A 19,722-nucleotide genomic window follows, 5' to 3' on the forward strand; every position below is an offset into this window, starting at 1 on the left:
TCTATCGCGTGCCTGGACATAATATAGAAATAGAAAAGTCGCTTAAATCGAGCAACAAGGGTTCTCTTCCGAAATCTTGAAGATGGCGTTGATCGCCGATAATTAGAACTCCTTTCCTCTATCTCGAATTACGTCGCAGTTATATTGAATCATACGAAGAATAATGAACGAAGTAATGTCGGTTATACGATATGATCGTCTTTTTTTTTCGCGTGAATCGCGTCTTATTGTCACGGTTCGTAGCGCTTTGCTTTTTATTAGATCTGAGAATCGAATGTATATTTTGAAATGAGGTGAAAATTACAAAAGTGAGCAAACATTCGCTAGAATATTTTTAAAGTCTATTCTTTTGCACTCGGTATTCTCTAAAATCTTTAAACAGCGTCTATAATGAGATTTTAAAGCGTAAATTTTAAGCTTTAAGCTCCAAGTCGTAAGACATAACTAATCGCAAACGAATGTGACGAAATTAATCGACTATGATTAGACTATGAAAGACGCCGGTTTAGAGTGAATCTCACTCTTAAAGATTAAAAATTGAGCTGCTCTTTTTCAAACTGGCTCAATGTTTATTCTTTAATTTAGAGTATCCTCTGATCTTCTTCAATGCTCCAATATATATTTATCTCTATCTAGTGCGAAAACTATTCAGATTTCAAGTACCGCGGACATATGATTTCGTTGATAAACATCTAGTGAATTTGCTCACTTTGTTAATTTCTATCTTGTTTCAAGATACGCAATCAATCCCCCTGTTCTTTTTAGCAGCTAACCTTGCAAGATTCTCCACGTTGAAGAGGAAGAAAAAAAGAGAAAAGATGAAACGTACGAGAAGTTCCAACTGAAAAAGAGCCAGGCCTATTGGCTCCGATATCGGTGTCGACAAAATTACAGCGCAACAATACCGACCGCGTAGGCGCCGGCTTTGACTAAAGAGAGTGAGAGAGCAAATTGATCGAGACAGCGGAGACACGGTCGGCGACGACCGGCCGTTTAATCCCACCGATCGATCCGATCCTTCGCGAATCCAACCTGCCTGCAATGCGATCCGCCCTGCGAATCGACATCCGCTGATCCGCGGCGCGAGCGTGAATTATCGGCTGCGATTAGCTCCGCGCGCGCTTAGTATCCCCGACAGGCTTGAACCCGCTCTCGAAAAACGGCTCAAGTTTGCGTGATAGACGCGCGAGAGAGCCGAGGCGAGGCGAGGCGAGGCGAGGCGAGGCGAGGCGAGGCGAGACGAGACGAAGCAAGGCGGCGACAACAACGGCGACGGCGACGACAAGGCGATGGCTCGGGTCGTCGAGGCCTGCCTCCTTTTCCACCCTTCGTCCCTCCCTCTTCTCTCCCGCGGCCGCCTCCCAGTCTTCTCGCGACGTCCAGCCGGAGACTTGGAGGTTACACACGGCGAGTAAATCGATTCACCGCTCTCCAAACTAAACCGCACTCGTCGAGAGATCCGAAGTACAGACGCGGAGACACGATCGTCCCCCGGCGAACGTGCGGCGCGACTTACTTGTTTCTTTCTTTCTTTCTTTTTTCCTTCGACTCCTTTTATGTACTCCTGTTCTTCGCTCTTCCTTCGTCCCGGCCGCCGGTCTCTCGCGTTCTCGCGAAAACGACGCGATTACGAAGTAAACGCGCGGCGATAGGGGGTCAGGCCTCTCCGTGTTCTTTTCACTCAGCACCGCTGCTTCCGTTTTCTTCCCCCGCACGCGGTGCGCCACACACTCTCTCTCTCTCTTTCTCGTACACGCGCGGCAAGGCAGCACTTCCTAATACGTCTGCTGTCTCTCTCTCTCTCTCTCTCGCTCGCACGATCGGCCGTTTCTTCTTTCTCACACTCACAGACGGAGAGGCGAAGGCCTGGTCGAAGCGGCGACACGCGCTCGTGAAATTTCGTGACTCCGCCGAGCAGCACGCGCCGTTCACCGCATCTCTCGTCGCATATATGATAGACGCGAACAAATTTCCTTCCCTCTCGCACCTTCGTCCTCCTCTCTCGTTCTCTGTCAATCAAGGTGGGGTCGCGCTCGCGCGCGCTCTCTCTCTCTCTCTCTCTCTCTCTGTCTCTCTCACGATCTCTCGTCTTCGCTGTCCTTCTCTTTCACGGCATAGCGCGCTTCGTTTATCGGAAGAAAGGAGGAAAAACTCATCTGGAAGATGGCCGCCGCCTGCCAGTCACCGATTTATCCCTCTCTCGCATGGCGTACTCTTTTGCGACGGGGACCACCGCGAGCAACCCGGAGAGGCCGCGACTCACCGCGGACCGCGGTCACGATGCACCGGGTCGTTAACTGCGACACTGACAGACGGCGGGGGTGGGGACCGGGGGACTGGTACACGATCACACGACACGACGACGACGACGAGTACGATACACGAGAAAAACACGATGACACGAAGCGCGGAAGAAGCGGAAATCCTAGGATGCCGGTAAACGCGCGCGCGTCTCGCGTCGGCCGCACTCTCGCTCGCTAGCCCGACAGTATTCGTACTAAAAAGCTCACCTCGGTAGGAACCGTAACGCGCTCTCTTCTCGATACACAGAAGCGCAAACACGGAGGCACTCTCCGCTGCACACACACAGACGCACACACACACACATACGCACACTACGTAACCGCGCGAGCGGACGCGCGCGCGCACGCAGCCTCGTACGTGTACACACTATGCACTACACACCGCGCGCGTCAACGGCGCGGAGCGGAGCGGAGCGGAACGGAGCGGAGCGGCGACGAGACGACGACACGGTGGTTCCGCGGAGGACGCGCGCGCGCGCGCGCGGAGCACACCACGGGACTTTAAAAAAAAAAAGAAAAAAGAAAGGAAGACGCGGCGCCGCGTCCCTCACGGCCTTTACATATATATGTTTTCCTCTCTTCTCCTTCTTTTCTCTCTCTCTCTCTCTCTCTTTCTCTCTCTCTCTCTCTCACTCGCACGCGCTCTCGTGAATCGTGAGCGAGATCTCGCGGTCGAATTCGCGCGCACGCGACCAACCCCGTACGCGACGCCTCCGAGGATAACGCGGACCGTCACGACTGTTTTTGTTTTTGGCTGCACCACTTTCGACGACAACGCGGAATTTTAAGAGTGACGACGGCGGCGACGGCAACGACGACGACGACAGTGACGTTGCCAGTCACACACCATGGCGTTCGCACGGCCTCCTCTGTCTCGCTGTGTCTCGCTCCCGCAAGTCGAGCCGAGCGGCACCTTACGGCGCTTCGGCTATTATCGGTGAGCTACGATGTTTATTCGGCGGCGCATCGGCCGACCAGTCACGGCTCGCGGCGAGATTATCCCCGGTTCTCGCTTTCGTTTCCCTACTAGCCGTCCCGTTCCCGTACCATCACCGTGCCGTATCCGCTCAATCCGCTGTGCGGTGCGGCATGATTTTAAGGTCACGTTCACACCGGTTTCGCCTAATTATTGAAAAAATATTCAATAATTGAATAAGAATTCAGACACAAACGCGTAAATGCGAGTATAAATTATCGGCAATTAAAAAATCTTTACTGTATCGCATCTCAATACAATAAAAAAAACAAATATCTATTATTTCTACCAATGTTGATTAACTTTAATTTCGGTTTAATTTACTTTTTATCTCCTAGTTCCTTGAATTAGAAAAAACGATAAAGAGTAAATTAAATTAAAAATAATTCAAGGTCTATTCTTTCTTGAAAAATGTTCTGAACGAAAACAAATATATTGTAGTTTGTTACATTTTAACTTATTATATCAATGTACACCTTTTTTAGAATATTCTTCTAAAAAAAGTAAACCTTAGATTGATTTTAATTTCAATTTATAATCTACTCTTTATCTTTTTCTAGTTCTTAAAATTAGAAAAAATAAAGAGTAACTTAAACATCATTTAAAACTTCTTTCGAAAATATACAGAATTTAGATTAATAGAATTTAGATTCTATCTCAATTTTAATCTACTCTTTATCTTCTTCTAATTCTTAAAATTAAAAGAGGATAAGAAGTTAACATTCAGAATATTTTTTAAAAAGGACAGACCTTAGATAAACATCAATTTCAATTTATAATCTACTCTTTATCTAGTTCTTAGAACTAGAAGACGCTAAAAAGTAAGTTAAGCATTCAAAACTATTCTTTGAAAAGGACAGACCTCTACATTGATAGAAATACACAATTAACATTAACGATAATTCGTCGTACAAGAAGGACTCCACCTAAAAACACACTTTCAGAATTAGATATATTATTTCTTAATATTTTGGCGAATGTTGGTACTACAGTCATAGGATACAATTACAGTATAATAAGTCGTTTCCCAGATCGTGTGACGCTCCGACTTCTTACATTTTTTTTCGTAAGCTGTACAAACTCGCGTTTTATAAATATAGAAAACATATTCAATTATATTCAACTTGGTGTGGGATGGAGAGGGAGGTTCTTAAATAACTTCCCCTCGCGATAATATAACATCTAAAGCTGTGCGGATTATTCTTCGCCGAATTATTCTTTTTCTAACATCTTTGTTTCGATCGCTGATAAATCAACTAGAATTCGTGTTTTTGATACATAGATACAAGAGCACGCGCGCCTTCATGTATAATTTTCTATCGTAAAGAGAAAATCTTAATGAGATTATGAAGTATTAAAGTATTCTACAGTTTTGTGAAAAAAAGACGTCGCTACAAAATATACCTTGTAATAAATAAAATGTATGTACACGTGTTATAAATAAAAATTTTAATTAAAAACGTCTACGTACAAAGTGTGACTACCTTTTCTATACGATAATCTTAAAGAGAGCGCGAAGCAAAATTCATCGTCCACATAATGTTATCGTCCAAGTCATTCGCAGAAAATTCGCAATTGTTCTTTAATGGCAATTGAGAAAACCGACATTTACCGAAGACGGTCATTTTATTAAACGTTCAATAAAATTATTAAACGTTCACAGTGACGATTTTGTTTATTAGCAGCTTGATCGTTTTGCATCGCGCCGCTTAATTGCAAAATACATTTCGTACATCGATATTTCCTCTTAAAATGTACACGTTCCACATTTGGCACATCTTACTTACGTAAATAAAGACGTACCTCAAAACCGAATCTTCGGAGAATTCGAGTTGTAGATTAAACTAAATATCACAAAGATGCATTTATAATAAATTAAATAAACTAGACTAGCGTGCGAACTGTTTATTCTAGGAAAGAGAAAGGGGAAAAAAAATAATAGGTATGTGTGTTCGAGCACAGATTTAAATGAGATAAAATTGTGAGATTAGATATTCTCTCGATCGCTTTCAAAATAAACAGATCGCACAATTCTTACGTACATCTTTCTATTAAATAACAGCTTAAGATAAAATTTAACAGATCGACTTCACATCTGCAACAAAAGTCATCATTCAGCGCCAAATGTGGCCGTTTGAGATTCACTCGCTTAATAAAAAAACAAAAACAAATAGGACGAGTATTAAGTACGATTAAGCTCTACAAAGGGGGGAATCGTAAAGTAATAATACTACTACGTAAACATTCTTCATGTAACTACAAATATCGTGGCGAAGAAAACCTTACCTTAATCAGATATACGTATGTTATCGTAATGTCTACGCTAATAACGCTATAAATGATCTACACGTGTGCTCTAAGCTTAATTGAATCGTAATTTCTGCTACGATTAACGGCAGCTCTTCATTCCACGAATGATCGTCCACGATCTTGATGGTAAAACTAACAATTTATTCCGACGGATATAAGGATACAATCGATTTAACAACTATCTATCATGATTTAGATCTTTCATTACCGATCTATCGAATTACAAGGGATCGTCATGTAATACACAGAACTAATCGTACGGTGTAATCTCGACAATAAATGGAGGTAGCAATATTGTCAATAACAGGATTAGCCTTAGTGAAATGAATTATGGAACAATGTACAATGTTTATGTCTTGTCGGATATCGGCTGTCCCAGTTTCCGAACTTTCCGCCCATCCTCTACATGTAATCCACTATTCACGACAGTACAAAATACTGAAACCCTGCTAGATAGAAATTTACCACGATCGATAACGCACGTTGTGACGTATATCAAGCATGCCACTCTTTCTCGTGTTTCTTTGACGCGTCTAAAAGAATGTACTCTTCCAGTCCAAGCAATAAATGAGACTAAAGATCTCGTCGACTCGAAATAATACACAAAGCTCGGGCGAGAAATCATCATGACAATCGCGATGTACGTGTATTCTGCACTACTTTTTATGTACAAAGAGGATACAGGTACTTCTTAAGCGAGAATATCTCTATGTATAAACGAAACGATGTTACTGTACGTAATATAGATATGTGTAGAATAGCCCTCGTAAGAATAGGTAAGATTTGTGATAAAAAAAATGCTTTCTCTATTATTTAAGGTTTAAAGTTGATGAATTTTTCGAGCGTCGCTTAATTACGTGCAACACATTGAAAAAGTAGAATAAAAAACCACTTGCGACATTTGCGTGTCTTTTTGTAACGAAATTATATCACATATCTTACGTGTATAAACCATATAGAAATTATATATACAATATTCAGCGAAAATTACAAAAACTTGTACTTAAATCAGCAATATATCGGCTTAGCTTCTAGAATTTGCCCGACAGCTTAAAAAAAATCTCTTTGCGAAACTGCATATCACATTAATATAGTACGTATTGTTGTACGTACGCAATTTTAATTTCGTACTTTATACTTTCTCTCGCTGAAACTAAAGTGCTTTGAAAAGTTCGATCGTTTAACAAGCACGAGTCTTGCAAGAAATCCTTTGTTTCAGTTTTTACGTATCTTTACCAAACAACTTTGTCCGACTTTTACATTTTTAACTTCGATCACTCGCCATCCTTTTTTCGTTTCCATATTAATCAAGATCTACGGTAAAGTCCGCGTTATTAGTAGTAGAGATATTCATCTCCTCGTCTTCGACAGACTCTTTGTCTATGACGCTGGATACTGTGTGATGGTTGTTTGTCGTTTGATTATCAATCTTTGCTTCATCGACCGGTTGAACTGTCGTTAGCGTGGTCCACCAGTTTGAGAATGCCCCTTTCGCTTGCGACAGTGCTCCCCCTTGTAAATTGTTAGATCCAAGAATAATATTTCTATGCGTACACACGCGAATTTGATCGCATCAGACGTTAAGCGAAATTAACTTGAACATCTGATTTAATATTCCCAACTACGATTTTTTTTATATAATTAGATTCAAACCTGTACATGTAAATATAGAACATAATAAATCTAAAGAAATACGTATATTTTTTAAACACGTATTAATATGCAATTTACGAAATATTCGTATTCAGAAATTGGCAATACACTTAAATGCTCTATTATCCGGCTTACATTTAAATAAATAAATTATGCAACCTTACCCACGGCTTTTCCAGTGGTGGCCACTGCGCGTCCAGTCGTTGCCATTGCCTGATTCAACTTTCTGCCGCTTTCTGTATTTTGCATCGTGCTAAAACAACGAGGTTTTTATTTTCTTAAATACTATACTCTTAATTAAAATTAAATATAGTGAAGTGGGAAAAACAATGGATTGAATTCGTTCTATTTTTTTTTCCTTTGCACTATAAATTTATATTTCATATATGAAATTTACTTACTGTGATAACCGTAATTTCATATCTTGTACCGACAGCTGACCAGCGAATGGGTGCCCAGGTTCTATATTGTGTATCTCTGATTTGCTCGTATTGTACCACGTTTTGTAATTATTTGTAGTGCGCCACGCGGACATGAATGCTGCGTTGTAATGATCCGACTGACGAGTATCCTGTTGCATGGAAGTACGCAGCATGCTCAACAGATACACCCGGAACTGTGTTCTGATCCATTCGTCGCCGCCCTCCCATCCCACCCCGTCCAGAAAAATATCCTTCCGAGGCTCGGCTACGTGCCTTACGACGTAATCGGCGAATCTCAAGTCCTCCGTGGTGAGATGCAGCTGCCGCCTCAGCTCTGGATCGGTCGCCTCTATCCGCGTATTTTCAACCTTTTGTAAAGAGTAAGCGATTATAAATCAAATCATTTATATTTGAATATACGTTTAACATTATTTAGATTACCTCGATTAGCACATCGATGAGCTGCTTTTTTTGCTTAAACAGTACATTTGTAGCACCTACTATGTATCCTCTAACATTAACGTCCCCCAAGAGATCCAAATAGGGCAAAGATAGATAAGGTAAGCAGAGATATCCCTAGAACAATTACATATTTTACAATATATAAAATGTTCGAAATGCAATATGCAAAATTTTTGCAAAACGTGGAATGATATATCCGTAGTGAATACATCATGTATCATTACCTTCGTAAATAACTCCAAAGGTAGGCCGCATAACTCTGGATTAATGTGCGCGATTTGCGTGATGTTATTCGTCAATCTCGCGTCAGAAAGCGCATCGCTACTCGTGTCACGAGGTAAACTATTATCTGTGTCACCAGTGCTTAGTGTGATAGCGTTCACACTGTGTACCCTGTGTACATTATCGTTTGGCTTTGGCGAATATTTAGAATTGCTTTCCTCCAGGTAAGATTCGGTACATTCTTGTGCCGATTCTATCTCGATAACTTTCATATTCAGATTTTCATTGTCGTTGTTATTCTTCTGTAAAGTTACATGCTGCAACCCGTCCAAGCATTTGCCCTCCATCGACTCTATAGTTTTGTTGTCGTTAATGCACAAGGAGTTTCTATTGCTGTTATCGTTGCACTGCTCGTGACTCGTGTTCGATATATTGTCTTTGACGATATGAGTGGATGACAAGTTGGAGTCGTCGACATTATTCGAGATTTCTTCCTCATCGAAAGTCGGAATCGGAGACATCGGCCTGGATGGTCTGAAGCAGAGGATTTTATTTATCAGTCTACTATTAACATATTGATATATTTATTAAAAAAAATTAAAGTATCTCCATAATACCTCACACAAGCCGCTTGTTGGAGACCATGTTCGATCATGTCTGGGAACAGTGACAGTAGAGTCAATATCGTGGCGCACAATGGCTGCACAGGCGATTGATAAAAAACTATCCTTTTCTCAAGCAGGAGCAATTTAAACAAGAGCAACACTTTATGACGGAATTGCAATATAAAATCTCTCGCAGACAAACCTGTAAATAATTAATATATGTATAATGCAGATGGCAATTATTACTAAACACGGGAATTCATTGATCGATAATTACCAACAAAGATTTGCGGCGGTATCTGACTTTCGCCGCTCATACAAGAATTAAGATGATGATAAGTATCCTCCAGTAAGGACACTTTACTAAAATCCCCTTCTTCGAAATATGCGTGCGTTATCAGGGCCATTTTTACTTGAATGTGTCCATATAGAGGCAAAGTACTCAGCACGCAAACCGACTTTTGAACAGTACCTCTCGTTATATCGGACGTGCGATTCTTTAATTTCTGCAAGCACAGTAACGTTCTACTTTACATTTATTCCGAGTTAATACTTGTGTATGATCTTCAAGGAATGTCTTAACTAAAGACATCCAGAAGACATCTCTACGTCCTATAGGGACGTTCAAGATGTCCATAGGATGTCAAGTATTAAAACTGTCTAGGTATTAAAACACAAAAAAAATACTTTTATATACCTCCACAGGTATTTGGCGGAAACATGAAATGCCATATATCGTTTGTTTCGGATCGTTCAGACTAGGTAAGTGAAAATAGACAGTGTCCTCGTCGTAGTTATGAGAACCGTCGGGCAGAGCGAGAGTGGGCAGATACTTCCATCCCAATGGACATTCATTAGGCGCACCAGGCACCAAAGGTGGAAACGAATATTCAACCTAAAAGGTGACATTACGTTAGGACGTGTTGGATGTGATTGGAAACGCGCAGAGCGTCGATGTAACGAGGAGGCAGGTTAATCTGGCCTGTCGTTCTACCTGGCAGCCTTTCTTGTGGTGAAACCCGACGACGATGACGTGAAGAATCGGCCCGCTCGATTCCGCCATCCTTACGGCTCCGGTGGTGACAATGACGCGGCACTTCTGGCAGACCTGGGATACCTATTTCCACGGGCAACTCGCGAGCATCATTTCAAAACCGCGAGAAATATCTGTCGAGCCAGATGAGCTGATAGTGGCGGACATGCGATTTGACATGCGCCATGACGCATATGCACATGTGCGACTGAGCGTGCTGTACATACACTGTGACACTGCACACACACCACACACACACACACACACACCGCGCGCGCGCGCGAAGTATCATATACGCACGCGTAGAACGTTATCAGTTATCATGTTGAACCGGTTGAACGGCTACTATCCAGTAAGTAACGTAAATTCATTTTTGATATAATTCGGAGTTGGCAAGTTCTTCACATTCAACATCCACGTCAATCCACGTCTAGACGTTCGTGAGTCACGACTTAATAAATTAATAACTGTTCAAGAAGGTTCAAGAAGACACCTCGGTGTTGTAATCGTTCAAAGAAATTTAAACAATGCGTGCCTCACGGCACAAGAATTTGGGTAATTGAAACATGATTTTTTATAAACTTATCAGTACAAACAATTCAATAAATACATACATTTGCGCTTCTCTAAACAATTCAACATAAAAAATTGTAAAATAGTTTCCCTCTTTTTACATCTATATCACATTTACATCTATCATATCGAAATTGAAGTCAATGAAAGGTATCTCTGTTTAAAAGTATCTTTGATTTAATAACAAAACGTTTCACATATCGCATACAATTGTCACTTGTACATGTGTATAATATATGTGTGTATATACAAGGAGTTCTTTTATTACACAGTCCAAAGATACTTATTACACAATCCACGTTAGATACTTTCAGTTATCGTACAAGTTTACAAACTGAAGCAATTCATTTTCAACAAATCCACGCCTCCGTTCCATTACATTCGAATTGCAATTTCGTTTTATAAAGATATAGAAAAAATATATAGAAAAATAATTATACCAGCATGCACATACATACAAGTATATATACATATATAAACATAAATATAATTATTTTCCTATTTTTTTCTATTTTTCGATCTGTCACGTAAGAGAGCACCAACAGAATGCATGACATCGGCATTTCGTTTTCACTCGAATAAGTCCATTTTCTCTCGATCCTTGCTAGGCTGCGTCTACGCATGATGGCAATTCGCAGGACGCAGCTCCGAGAATATCTTGTTCGCTCTAGTTGGGAGCGCGAAGTTATTCTATGTCGTTGGCCTCATAGCCGTTCTCCTTCCCCATGGCAGCGAGTAGGAAGGAGAGGAAGAAGATGGGTGGAAAGAGTCAATCGGAAGACGCGCTACCTGCGTACGTTGAAGCCCCGGGTACCGTCCGGACCGGCAGGCATACGAATGACGTTGCTAGGAAAATTATTGCCGTTCGGCGTGCTCGATTTTGCCTGAATTCTGTTGATCTCCTGCATCGTCTTCTCTTCCGGACTCTTCTCTTCCCCCAGGATCCTCCTACGTGCTTCCGCATATTCTTGCTCCCGCTAAGACGATCCATTGCGTTCTTATTACGTTCGACAGTACAGGGTTTTATGGATAAATTAAGGATGTTTTCTAGCAAGAGACACAGATGATACAGTATAACACAGAATCATTATATCCTAGTTGTTTACCAACGTTAAATAAAGATGAAATGATTCACTGGAGGGACCCTACAACAGACTCTGACTATAAGCAATTTTAAAGCAAAACAAAAAGCGAGAGAGAAAGGTATATACTGTCTCTTTTTATACATGCTATTTCATTCTAAATATTACTTTACTCAGTCTAACTTACTAAAGTTAACAATGATGGTAAAAATTTGTCATCTTATGGCCAGAGAGTGTAACTGTTATAAGATCTAATTCACTGTATTATACTGTGTCTGTTAATGAATTCAATTGTATTACACTAGTACATACTAAAAAGGTGCTATATATTAAATTAACTAGGTTAAATGTAAAAGCATATATGTATATAAATATTTTAAATGATTAAATACTCAATAATGATATTATTGCGTTATTTAACAGAGGGTACATATATTGTTTCATTGTCAAAGTTGATTATATTATTCCACTTGGATTTATGCATTTACATTATATAAAGCAGCCTTTAATATATACTAATAGAGAGTGTTTTCCAGCAAAAGACACAGATGACAGCGTAACACAATAAATTAATTACATCCTTGAGTGCTTTCCACTTGATGATACAAGTCGTTCTATCATTGTTACTCTCTGAATGTCGAAAAAGATAAAATGATGTTTGTGTCACTAAATGGAAAACACTCCTTGTTTGCAAATATTAAACAAAAATAAAGTAATTCACTATGTTATATACTGTATCATTGTGTCTCTTCCTAAAGCACCTCTAGTGTAACAAAGTAACCAAATTCATCGTGTGTCTCTTGGTAAGCATCCTAAATTACATACCTGTTTAAGAGACTTAATAGGTTGCTTAGGTTTATCGTCGTTCAGCGGGCCGTCGCCGCTACCCCGCGAATCTGCAGTAGGTCTCTTTAATATCTTTACCATGGGTTTTGGAGGTACGTATTGAGATCTAAGGCCATCTTCCCCTAATATAATCATCCTTGTGTTGGCATCGTTACTGGTTCTATATCCAAAACATTGTTGAACACATGAACTATACATTGTATATTATAAATGACAGAAATATTTTCTTCAGAAATATTTAAATGACTTAAAAGCATGAAGGAGAAACGAGTTCAAGAAACGTTCACCTATAAACCTACCTAGAAGATTCTATTTCTTCCTCTACTGTGTTCAACCGAAGGGCCTCCAGTCTTTTGTCGAGTGCCTAAAAGCCATCAGAATTTTCATCCCTCTTCTATATCATATAACAATAAATAATTTCCATGAACGAGATCGACCGGGAGTGGAAAGGAAAGAATTTAAGAAAAGAATTTCGTACAAAAAACGTGTCCTTATGGCAGCATAAAGTACTACGATTAACTCGGGTGAATCAATCTATCAATTAAGGATCACGATGTACAAACAACGAAAAATACAAGCGCGATAGTCGGGATGCTCCAAAGCGAGAAAACGTGAGACGACAAACCGCGGAAAGTCTTCTCGTCGTCGACGGAAACTTCGGAGCTCGAAGGAGGTTATAGGTTAACGCGAGACCGTTCAGTCTTGCACTCCGATTTGGAGAACAAAATTGTAGGATGTGTCTTACTCCGGACTCCTCAATCTGCTCCCAGCTCTCGAGAACTTCGTCCATGGCCCGGATGCGTCGCGAATTTCCGCAGAAATTCCCGTAACTCGCGTGCGGCGTGCGAATTGTGGTGTGCTGCGAACCGCGAGGACTGGAGTGGAGAATTGGAGATTGGAGAACAGCACGCCCCGCCGTGCAGTCATCGAAATCTGGGGACGTTGTCGGTGCTGCCCTGCGTCGCGAGGTACTCAAATAAGCGGAATTGGCGGTTCATTGGAACCTTCGACGTTTCGACTCTCATTGAGCAATTCCACGAGCTCGGAGCTGCTCCAGAATCCTCCAGAATTCGGAATTCGCCGCGAGGCGAACCCGGAGATTCGTGAGACTGAAGCCGCGCGTTAACGGAAATGGACGTTTTTCGGGGTGATCAGGATTTGGAAAAATCTCTACTTTATTTCTATCAATGTAGATTATCTTTAATCTTGTAGATAAACTTTAACTTTATACTTAATTCTTCAAACTAGAAAAAAATAAAAATGAAGTTAATCTACGTTAACGACATAGGACTTCTAGGAGCCTCCCGTTGGGCGACCAATAAGCGTGCTTCGTGATGGACGAATTTGTCCCATATCCGTGCAGGATCTCGCCTTTCGGTTCGGCTCGGTCGATGCTTCCAAGTTCCACCGTTGCCGTACTTTGCTCGACCAGACCAGCCCGATTTGCACGAGGGTTAGTTGACGTTTCATTGAATCCGTGTCGGGTGTCGGCTTTCTAACGTCAGATTCTGGAGCCGCATGATGAACCGTACAATATCTGGCGTGATACCGGATTACACGGTGTGATTCTACTTCTGATTTGAGAAAAGTATCTCAGAGTGAAAAATATGACGGAGATAGAATGGTGAGAGAATTTATTTTCGTTCAAGTGTCTATTATTTCTGCCCGCAGAACACAAACAGTAATATTACATCAATATTGTAATTCTTCAACGATATAATTGTAATATGACACACGTTGAACATAACAGTTACATTGTTGAGTACTCTCTAAATTCTTTGGAGTGGAGTCTCACTCTATAAAAGAGTAAAAATTGAACCTGTCTTAAGAAGGAGTAGCTTAATTTTTAGTCTTTAAGAATGAAATTTTATTATTCAGAGTTATCAAAAGTTATCCTGAAAGTTTTAGAAAGTAGAAAATTATAGATCTGCTTGTTATTCCTGCACTAGAACTATAATCTTTCTCGCTTTCGTCAAACATATATCTATCTCACTTCAAGCTCCAAAGTGTACACTAATTCTGTCATAGAAAACATATCTTTTGGTTGCTTTTCTTTTAGTGATACAGTCGACACAAACATTACTCTATCCTTCTTGGCATTCAATGAATAATAACAATGAACCGATATATGTGTTGATTGTGTCTCTTAAAAGGAAAGCAGCCTTCAACATTGATACAATATTACTATTAGTTTGTATTTTGCAGATGATATCATTATTGCAATAATAAGATTTTCTTCTAACATAAGAAAATGAACTATATACAAAAAATTAATTTTGTTACAGGATATCAAAACCCATGGAATATGGGACTGTAAAGTTTGCATGCCTAGAAGAAGCTACGGAACATCCTTTGAAACCAGTTGTAATTACTGTAAGAATTAATAGTTTGAGTACTGTTTTGTAAATAGGTCCGTTCATATTGCTTGCACTTTTTGCTCTCAGTAGCTTTTTCTCTCTGCTTCAACGCCAGAATATATGTTTCTCATTTTAAATGCAAAAATTTTGGGATATTTCAAGCAACACGAACAGACCTATGTTTCAATTTTTATCTCGTATTCTATCATGTATGAACAAATTTTGATAGATGTTTTATTTTTTTATAGCTGATCGATGGACGTAGCGCAGCTAGACGCAGTGCGTTGCGGAGTACAAGTACCAGTTCCTCCACTGGAACACCCACACCAACGCACGCATCGATTCCTACAAATCCACTGAGTGATCCATTGTTGAGTCATCCTTCCCTAGACGGTTCTGATCCTCTTACACAGTTTGCTCGAGAAGAATTGGATCCTCTCTCTAAAATGGCTGCAGACGAAGTAATATATGATTTAATTATGTTTTTATTATTTTTATAAAAAGTTTATATTATCTGTGTCATAGTGGGATTATTCTAATGTTGCACCTACGGGTAAAAAATCAAAGGATACAGCAGAGGAATTGGTAGAACCATGGTCTGTTAGACGTTCCGCTATACTAAGTAAATATACAACCTCTGAAAAATTATCGATTGTCACCAGTTTCTTACCAGGTGGTGAAAAAGGTACCTTTTTTTAAAAAGATTATTGATTAATTTAATTCATGAAGAAATATTTAACTACAGTATCATTTATTTTAAATTGCTTATTAATTAATAGCTTTTTAAATTGCTGCAATATTGCTTTGTCACAGTTGTAGTGAAAGTTCAGCCGAGTGGGCCAATGGTCGACAAAGTAAAAACACGACTTGAACAATTAGACGATTTTGAGGAAGGTTCTGTTCGACAAATGTTGGACTTGTCGCAGCAACAATACACTGCACGAATCGAACAATTAAACAATGAACTAGTACAAGCGTGGCATTCCGACCAAAGAGTAAAGGCGCTCAAAATTGCAATACAGGTTTTGATACATTCATTAGCTTTTATGAGAGAACTTAGGACAAAAAAAGCTTACGATTTAGGAATTAATGTTAAATTATTTCAGTGTGCCAAATTATTAGTAGATACGTCCGTAATGGCTTTTTATCCGAGCAAGTTTGTTCTCATCACAGATATTTTGGATATCTTTGGAAAACTTGTGTATGAGAGATTGAAAATGAAGGCTGAGTACTACAAGTAATTATTATATAAGAAAACCCTTATTTTTTAATTGTATGCATTTTATATTTTTTTTTTTATCAAACAGTTACAAATATTATTTATAGTTGTTGATATTAATATTTTTTTCTTAGACCAGGAAGTAAAGTACCCACGAGCTTGCCCGATAATTTTACACCCGACATGGTTCCTGAAAATGCGAAGGAGACGTGTCGGAATTGGTTTTACAAGATAGCTTCAATACGGGAACTAGTACCGCGTCTTTATGTAGAAATGGCGATAATAAAATCTTACAGTTTTTTAACGACCAGGTAAGACTTTCGTCACTATTATAGATCTTGTAATATTGTAATAACTTGAAAATTAAAATATTAAAGTAATACTTTCATTTTAGTGAATTTAATACTGCTCTGTTACGTATAACTCGTATGATAAGGGGTATCGGAAATCCATTGATAGCAGTTTACGCGAGGTGTTATTTATGTCGTGTGGGATTGGCATTGAACAAAACATCAGACTTCGAATTCGTGAGGGAAAACCTGTACGACTTTCTTTTTACGTATCAGCAGCTATTTGGGACTGCTGTGAGAAACGAAATAGTGAAGCAAAATGTTACTCTTCATTCGTATCTTAATTTATATTCGCCAGCTTTGGATTGGATCGTACAGGTTTTAGTGGCGACATCGCCCGAGAGCCTTCTCGAAGAGGTCTTATCTCGTTGTAAAAAACAAGAGAACGGGTAAATATATTTTAAAAGTGTATTTTTAATTTATCTTTAATTTTTAACTTTTATCTAATCGACATGTATATGCTTTCAGATCGTTATTATTAAATACAGTGTTGACTGCATTTAAACCTACTTACATTGCTGCACGTGCTATGGACTTTGTGAATTTAATAGTAGCGAGTGAAGACGATGGTATTGAGATTTAAAAAAATGAAGTGAAGAATAGTAACACTCTTAATTTACGTTTTCTCTTGTTAATGTAATAGGGTATCCTCAGTATCTCTTATATCGGAGTTTGGGAGAATGCCTTGTACGAGAATCTCCGCCGAAAGAAGACTGTCAATCGGTGCTTAACGTGATATGGAAATACATAACGGACCTCACAGATCCCAACAAATTCATGCATTGCGTTGAGATCTGGATTCAGTTCACTGTTATACACTTTTCTGTAAGTTATGTCTGTACAAATGATATTTAATTATACTTTACGAAATTAAATTATTATTATTATACATATATATGTTTATAGGTAATTGAACTAAATTTATTTTTTGGCAAAATAATAGATCGGTTACGACCGAATAAAGCCTTCGAAAATTATTATCCACAATTGCAAAATATTATTGAGAAGATAGTTGCTCACACACAAGATTTTGAATCACTGCTTGCTATGGTAACTATCCGCGCTATTATAAACGCACACATTATTCATATTTTATTCACAGAATTTTAAAACATTCAATCTGTTATAAATTATTTGACGTTTGTAGGATAATTTTTTACCTCTAATTGACTTGTTTCACAAGGAAAGTGTTAAAGTTGAAGTTTGTAAAACTGTCATAGAAGGATTAAGTGTGCAAAACGGACCTATTACGGATCCTATTATTATAAACGCTCTGATGTTTATTGCAAGAATAATGCACGATTCCGTTAGGTATGTCAATTTAATTTCATGATTAAAGTTTATCCTGATCTCTAAAATCAAACAAATCAATGCAGTGCTCTGACCGTCGAAGATGAGAAACGACAGATCGGACAACTAATATGCGGACTAGTGCAACGAGTAGATTATGGTCGCGACTTTGAGAAGCAGCTTAGTTTTTACGTAGAGGCCAGGGCAGCATTTCCTAATCTTGATAGCGTTCATATACAACTTGTACAAGTATGTGATACATATATGATTCTACTTGATACGCATAAATAATTTTTCCTTTTATACTGTTGATCTACATAAAGAAAAAAGGTTTAGCGGCAATAAAGTATCTTTTTATTTGCGCTCAGTGCGTGAATAGATTATCAGTTGATACTAGGAAGATAGTACGTGGTCATCACACGAGAAGAACGTCAGCGTTTGTACGTGCCTGTGCTGCGTTCTGTTTCATCACTATACCATCGTTAACTCTAGTCCATACACGCCTTCAATTATATCTACTGTCTGGACAGGTTGCCCTTTTAAATCAATGTCTAGGCCAAGGTGCGAATCGAATTAATTTTGTTTTAACATTAACATATTTTTTATTTTTTTCATTGATTTATATGCGTAAACCGGCATTTTTCAGCCGATGCTTGCTTTAAGGCTGCTTTAAGTTTAGTTCCGGAAATGCCAAAAACCATCGACATCGATGGAAGACAGAAAAGCTCGCAGCCATATTTGCTCTCATACTTATCGAATTTCTTGTCAACATTGTTAGTAGTTCCCGTAAGTATACTGATATACATATATGCTATGTTTTTAATTTTATAATTTTAAGATTGCTCTGTATTAGGATAGTCCAGAGCATGGCGTACTGTATTTGATGAGAGGCTTACTCAATGCAGTTCAACGTTACTTCGAGGAGAATACCTCAACCAAACCATATTTATATTTACGTGTACTTGATCTTCTTTCAACGGTAGCGCAGGAAAATTATCCGTACCATATCGATAAGGTATTTCATGCTTTTGCGCACATTTGAAGGGGCAAATAAATAGCTGCCATATTTCCGATACTTTAAAGATAGAGAAATTAATTATAATCTAAAATTTACGTCACATAAATGGCATTTCAGGTTGACTCAAATGATAAATTATATGGATCGGATCAGAAATTTATCGGTGAAGTCAATAAAATATGTTCAAAAATCGTCGAAGAAATCTTAAGTCATCTCAAATATCTTGGATCCACCGAGCAGTTCGATAAACAATCAGCTCTGGCACTCGAGCTGTTTAATTGTTTTATTATTCGTGCAGATTTACGAGACATTGCATTAGCGAACATGGCTGTAAATTTGTGGCACTTATCACAACGACACGGTTCGGTGGATTCTAAAGTGACGGTAAATATGTATTTGGAATAATCAAGATTTAGATTTTTTTATATATTGATTTGCTTTTGAAATCTTTATTTCGAATATTCTTTTCAGATGAGGACAAAAGCTTACATGACACAGAAGAGTCATCATCGAGAATATGAACATTTTGCTGAAATACTGAAAAAAATGTCGAGATGAATGACATTGAGACTTGTCGATAAGGATCTAGCTTAAACATTTTTTATTGGCAGTTGTTTTGGAAGACATTTTGTAATTTTGCAATAATTTGTCTGATTATGTCAATGAAGCCAAAATTAACAAATAATAGCAAAAATATAAAGATAATAAAAGAAAGATAAAACAGAATATAAATCATAACAATTAATTGCTAAAAGTTAATATACAATATTATTATTTAATATACATTATACAATATACAAGTATTGTATATTACATATTACGCATAATTGTGTATTGTGTATTACAAGTTAATATACAATATACAATCGATTGTTAAGCATCATTTTATACTATATTTTTTCAAATATAGCAAATGCTGCTCAATATATGAAATATATGAAATATATAAATAATCGATGTAGAATTTCTACTCAATAAAAACATTATTGTTCTAAATTTAA

The 19,722-nt window shown here is 38.7% G+C and overlaps 4 protein-coding genes across 9 annotated transcripts in view; 1 reads left to right on the forward strand and 3 right to left on the reverse strand.

Annotated features, from left to right (window-relative positions):
• Window positions 1-2,807, reverse strand: part of Tlk (Tousled-like kinase) — a 61,279-nt gene extending 58,472 nt beyond the window's left edge. Inside the window, exons 1-2 of one of the 5 annotated variants that reach the window (XM_018459266.1) lie at window positions 2,511-2,807; window positions 1,517-2,156 (exon numbers count right to left, since the gene is read on the reverse strand). The gene's annotated coding sequence lies outside the window, so the exon portion shown is untranslated. Of the gene's footprint in view, window positions 1-773; window positions 1,188-1,516 lie in introns of those variants that run through there. The other 4 variants (XM_018459268.1, XM_018459264.1, XM_018459271.1 and 1 more) reach the window with 4 other exon arrangements.
• A 1,958-nt stretch (window positions 2,808-4,765) lies between these two features.
• On the reverse strand, window positions 4,766-10,248 carry LOC108729924 (late secretory pathway protein AVL9 homolog). The gene is made up of 9 exons (XM_018459300.1): window positions 9,948-10,248; window positions 9,651-9,848; window positions 9,231-9,459; window positions 8,966-9,155; window positions 8,351-8,882; window positions 8,106-8,240; window positions 7,644-8,032; window positions 7,407-7,495; window positions 4,766-7,101 (listed from the first exon to the last, which is right to left on the reverse strand). Exons 1-9 carry the CDS (start codon window positions 10,014-10,016, stop codon window positions 6,893-6,895), a joined length of 2,040 nt encoding a protein of 679 aa, XP_018314802.1. The 5' UTR covers window positions 10,017-10,248; the 3' UTR covers window positions 4,766-6,892.
• Window positions 10,249-11,025: 777 nt separating this feature from the next.
• On the reverse strand, window positions 11,026-13,411 carry LOC108729903 (SUZ domain-containing protein 1). The gene is made up of 4 exons (XM_018459259.1): window positions 13,233-13,411; window positions 12,787-12,851; window positions 12,467-12,647; window positions 11,026-11,536 (listed from the first exon to the last, which is right to left on the reverse strand). The coding sequence occupies exons 1-4, from the start codon at window positions 13,275-13,277 to the stop codon at window positions 11,345-11,347; spliced, it is 483 nt and encodes a 160-aa protein (XP_018314761.1). The 5' UTR covers window positions 13,278-13,411; the 3' UTR covers window positions 11,026-11,344.
• A 496-nt stretch (window positions 13,412-13,907) lies between these two features.
• On the forward strand, window positions 13,908-19,440 carry LOC108729899 (UPF0505 protein C16orf62 homolog). 2 transcript variants are annotated; one of them, XM_018459251.1, is made up of 18 exons: window positions 14,095-14,111; window positions 14,773-14,860; window positions 15,093-15,305; window positions 15,370-15,529; window positions 15,658-15,866; window positions 15,951-16,081; window positions 16,198-16,374; window positions 16,458-16,802; window positions 16,882-16,982; window positions 17,057-17,238; window positions 17,320-17,463; window positions 17,561-17,724; window positions 17,790-17,952; window positions 18,072-18,264; window positions 18,350-18,489; window positions 18,557-18,718; window positions 18,839-19,105; window positions 19,193-19,440. In XM_018459251.1, the coding sequence occupies exons 1-18, from the start codon at window positions 14,095-14,097 to the stop codon at window positions 19,277-19,279; spliced, it is 2,943 nt and encodes a 980-aa protein (XP_018314753.1). In that variant the 3' UTR covers window positions 19,280-19,440. The 2 variants fall into 2 exon arrangements, with proteins under 2 accessions (XP_018314755.1, XP_018314753.1); XM_018459253.1 differs by lacking the exon at window positions 19,193-19,440 and having other exon boundaries at window positions 13,908-14,111; window positions 18,562-18,718; window positions 18,839-18,915.
• The last annotated feature ends 282 nt before the right edge of the window (window positions 19,441-19,722 follow it).

This window comes from Mycetomoellerius zeteki, unplaced genomic scaffold (genome assembly GCF_001594055.1).
Source record: "Mycetomoellerius zeteki isolate Tzet28-1 unplaced genomic scaffold, Tzet1.0 scaffold81, whole genome shotgun sequence".
In the NCBI taxonomy this organism is placed as follows: Eukaryota; Metazoa; Arthropoda; class Insecta; order Hymenoptera; family Formicidae; genus Mycetomoellerius; species Mycetomoellerius zeteki.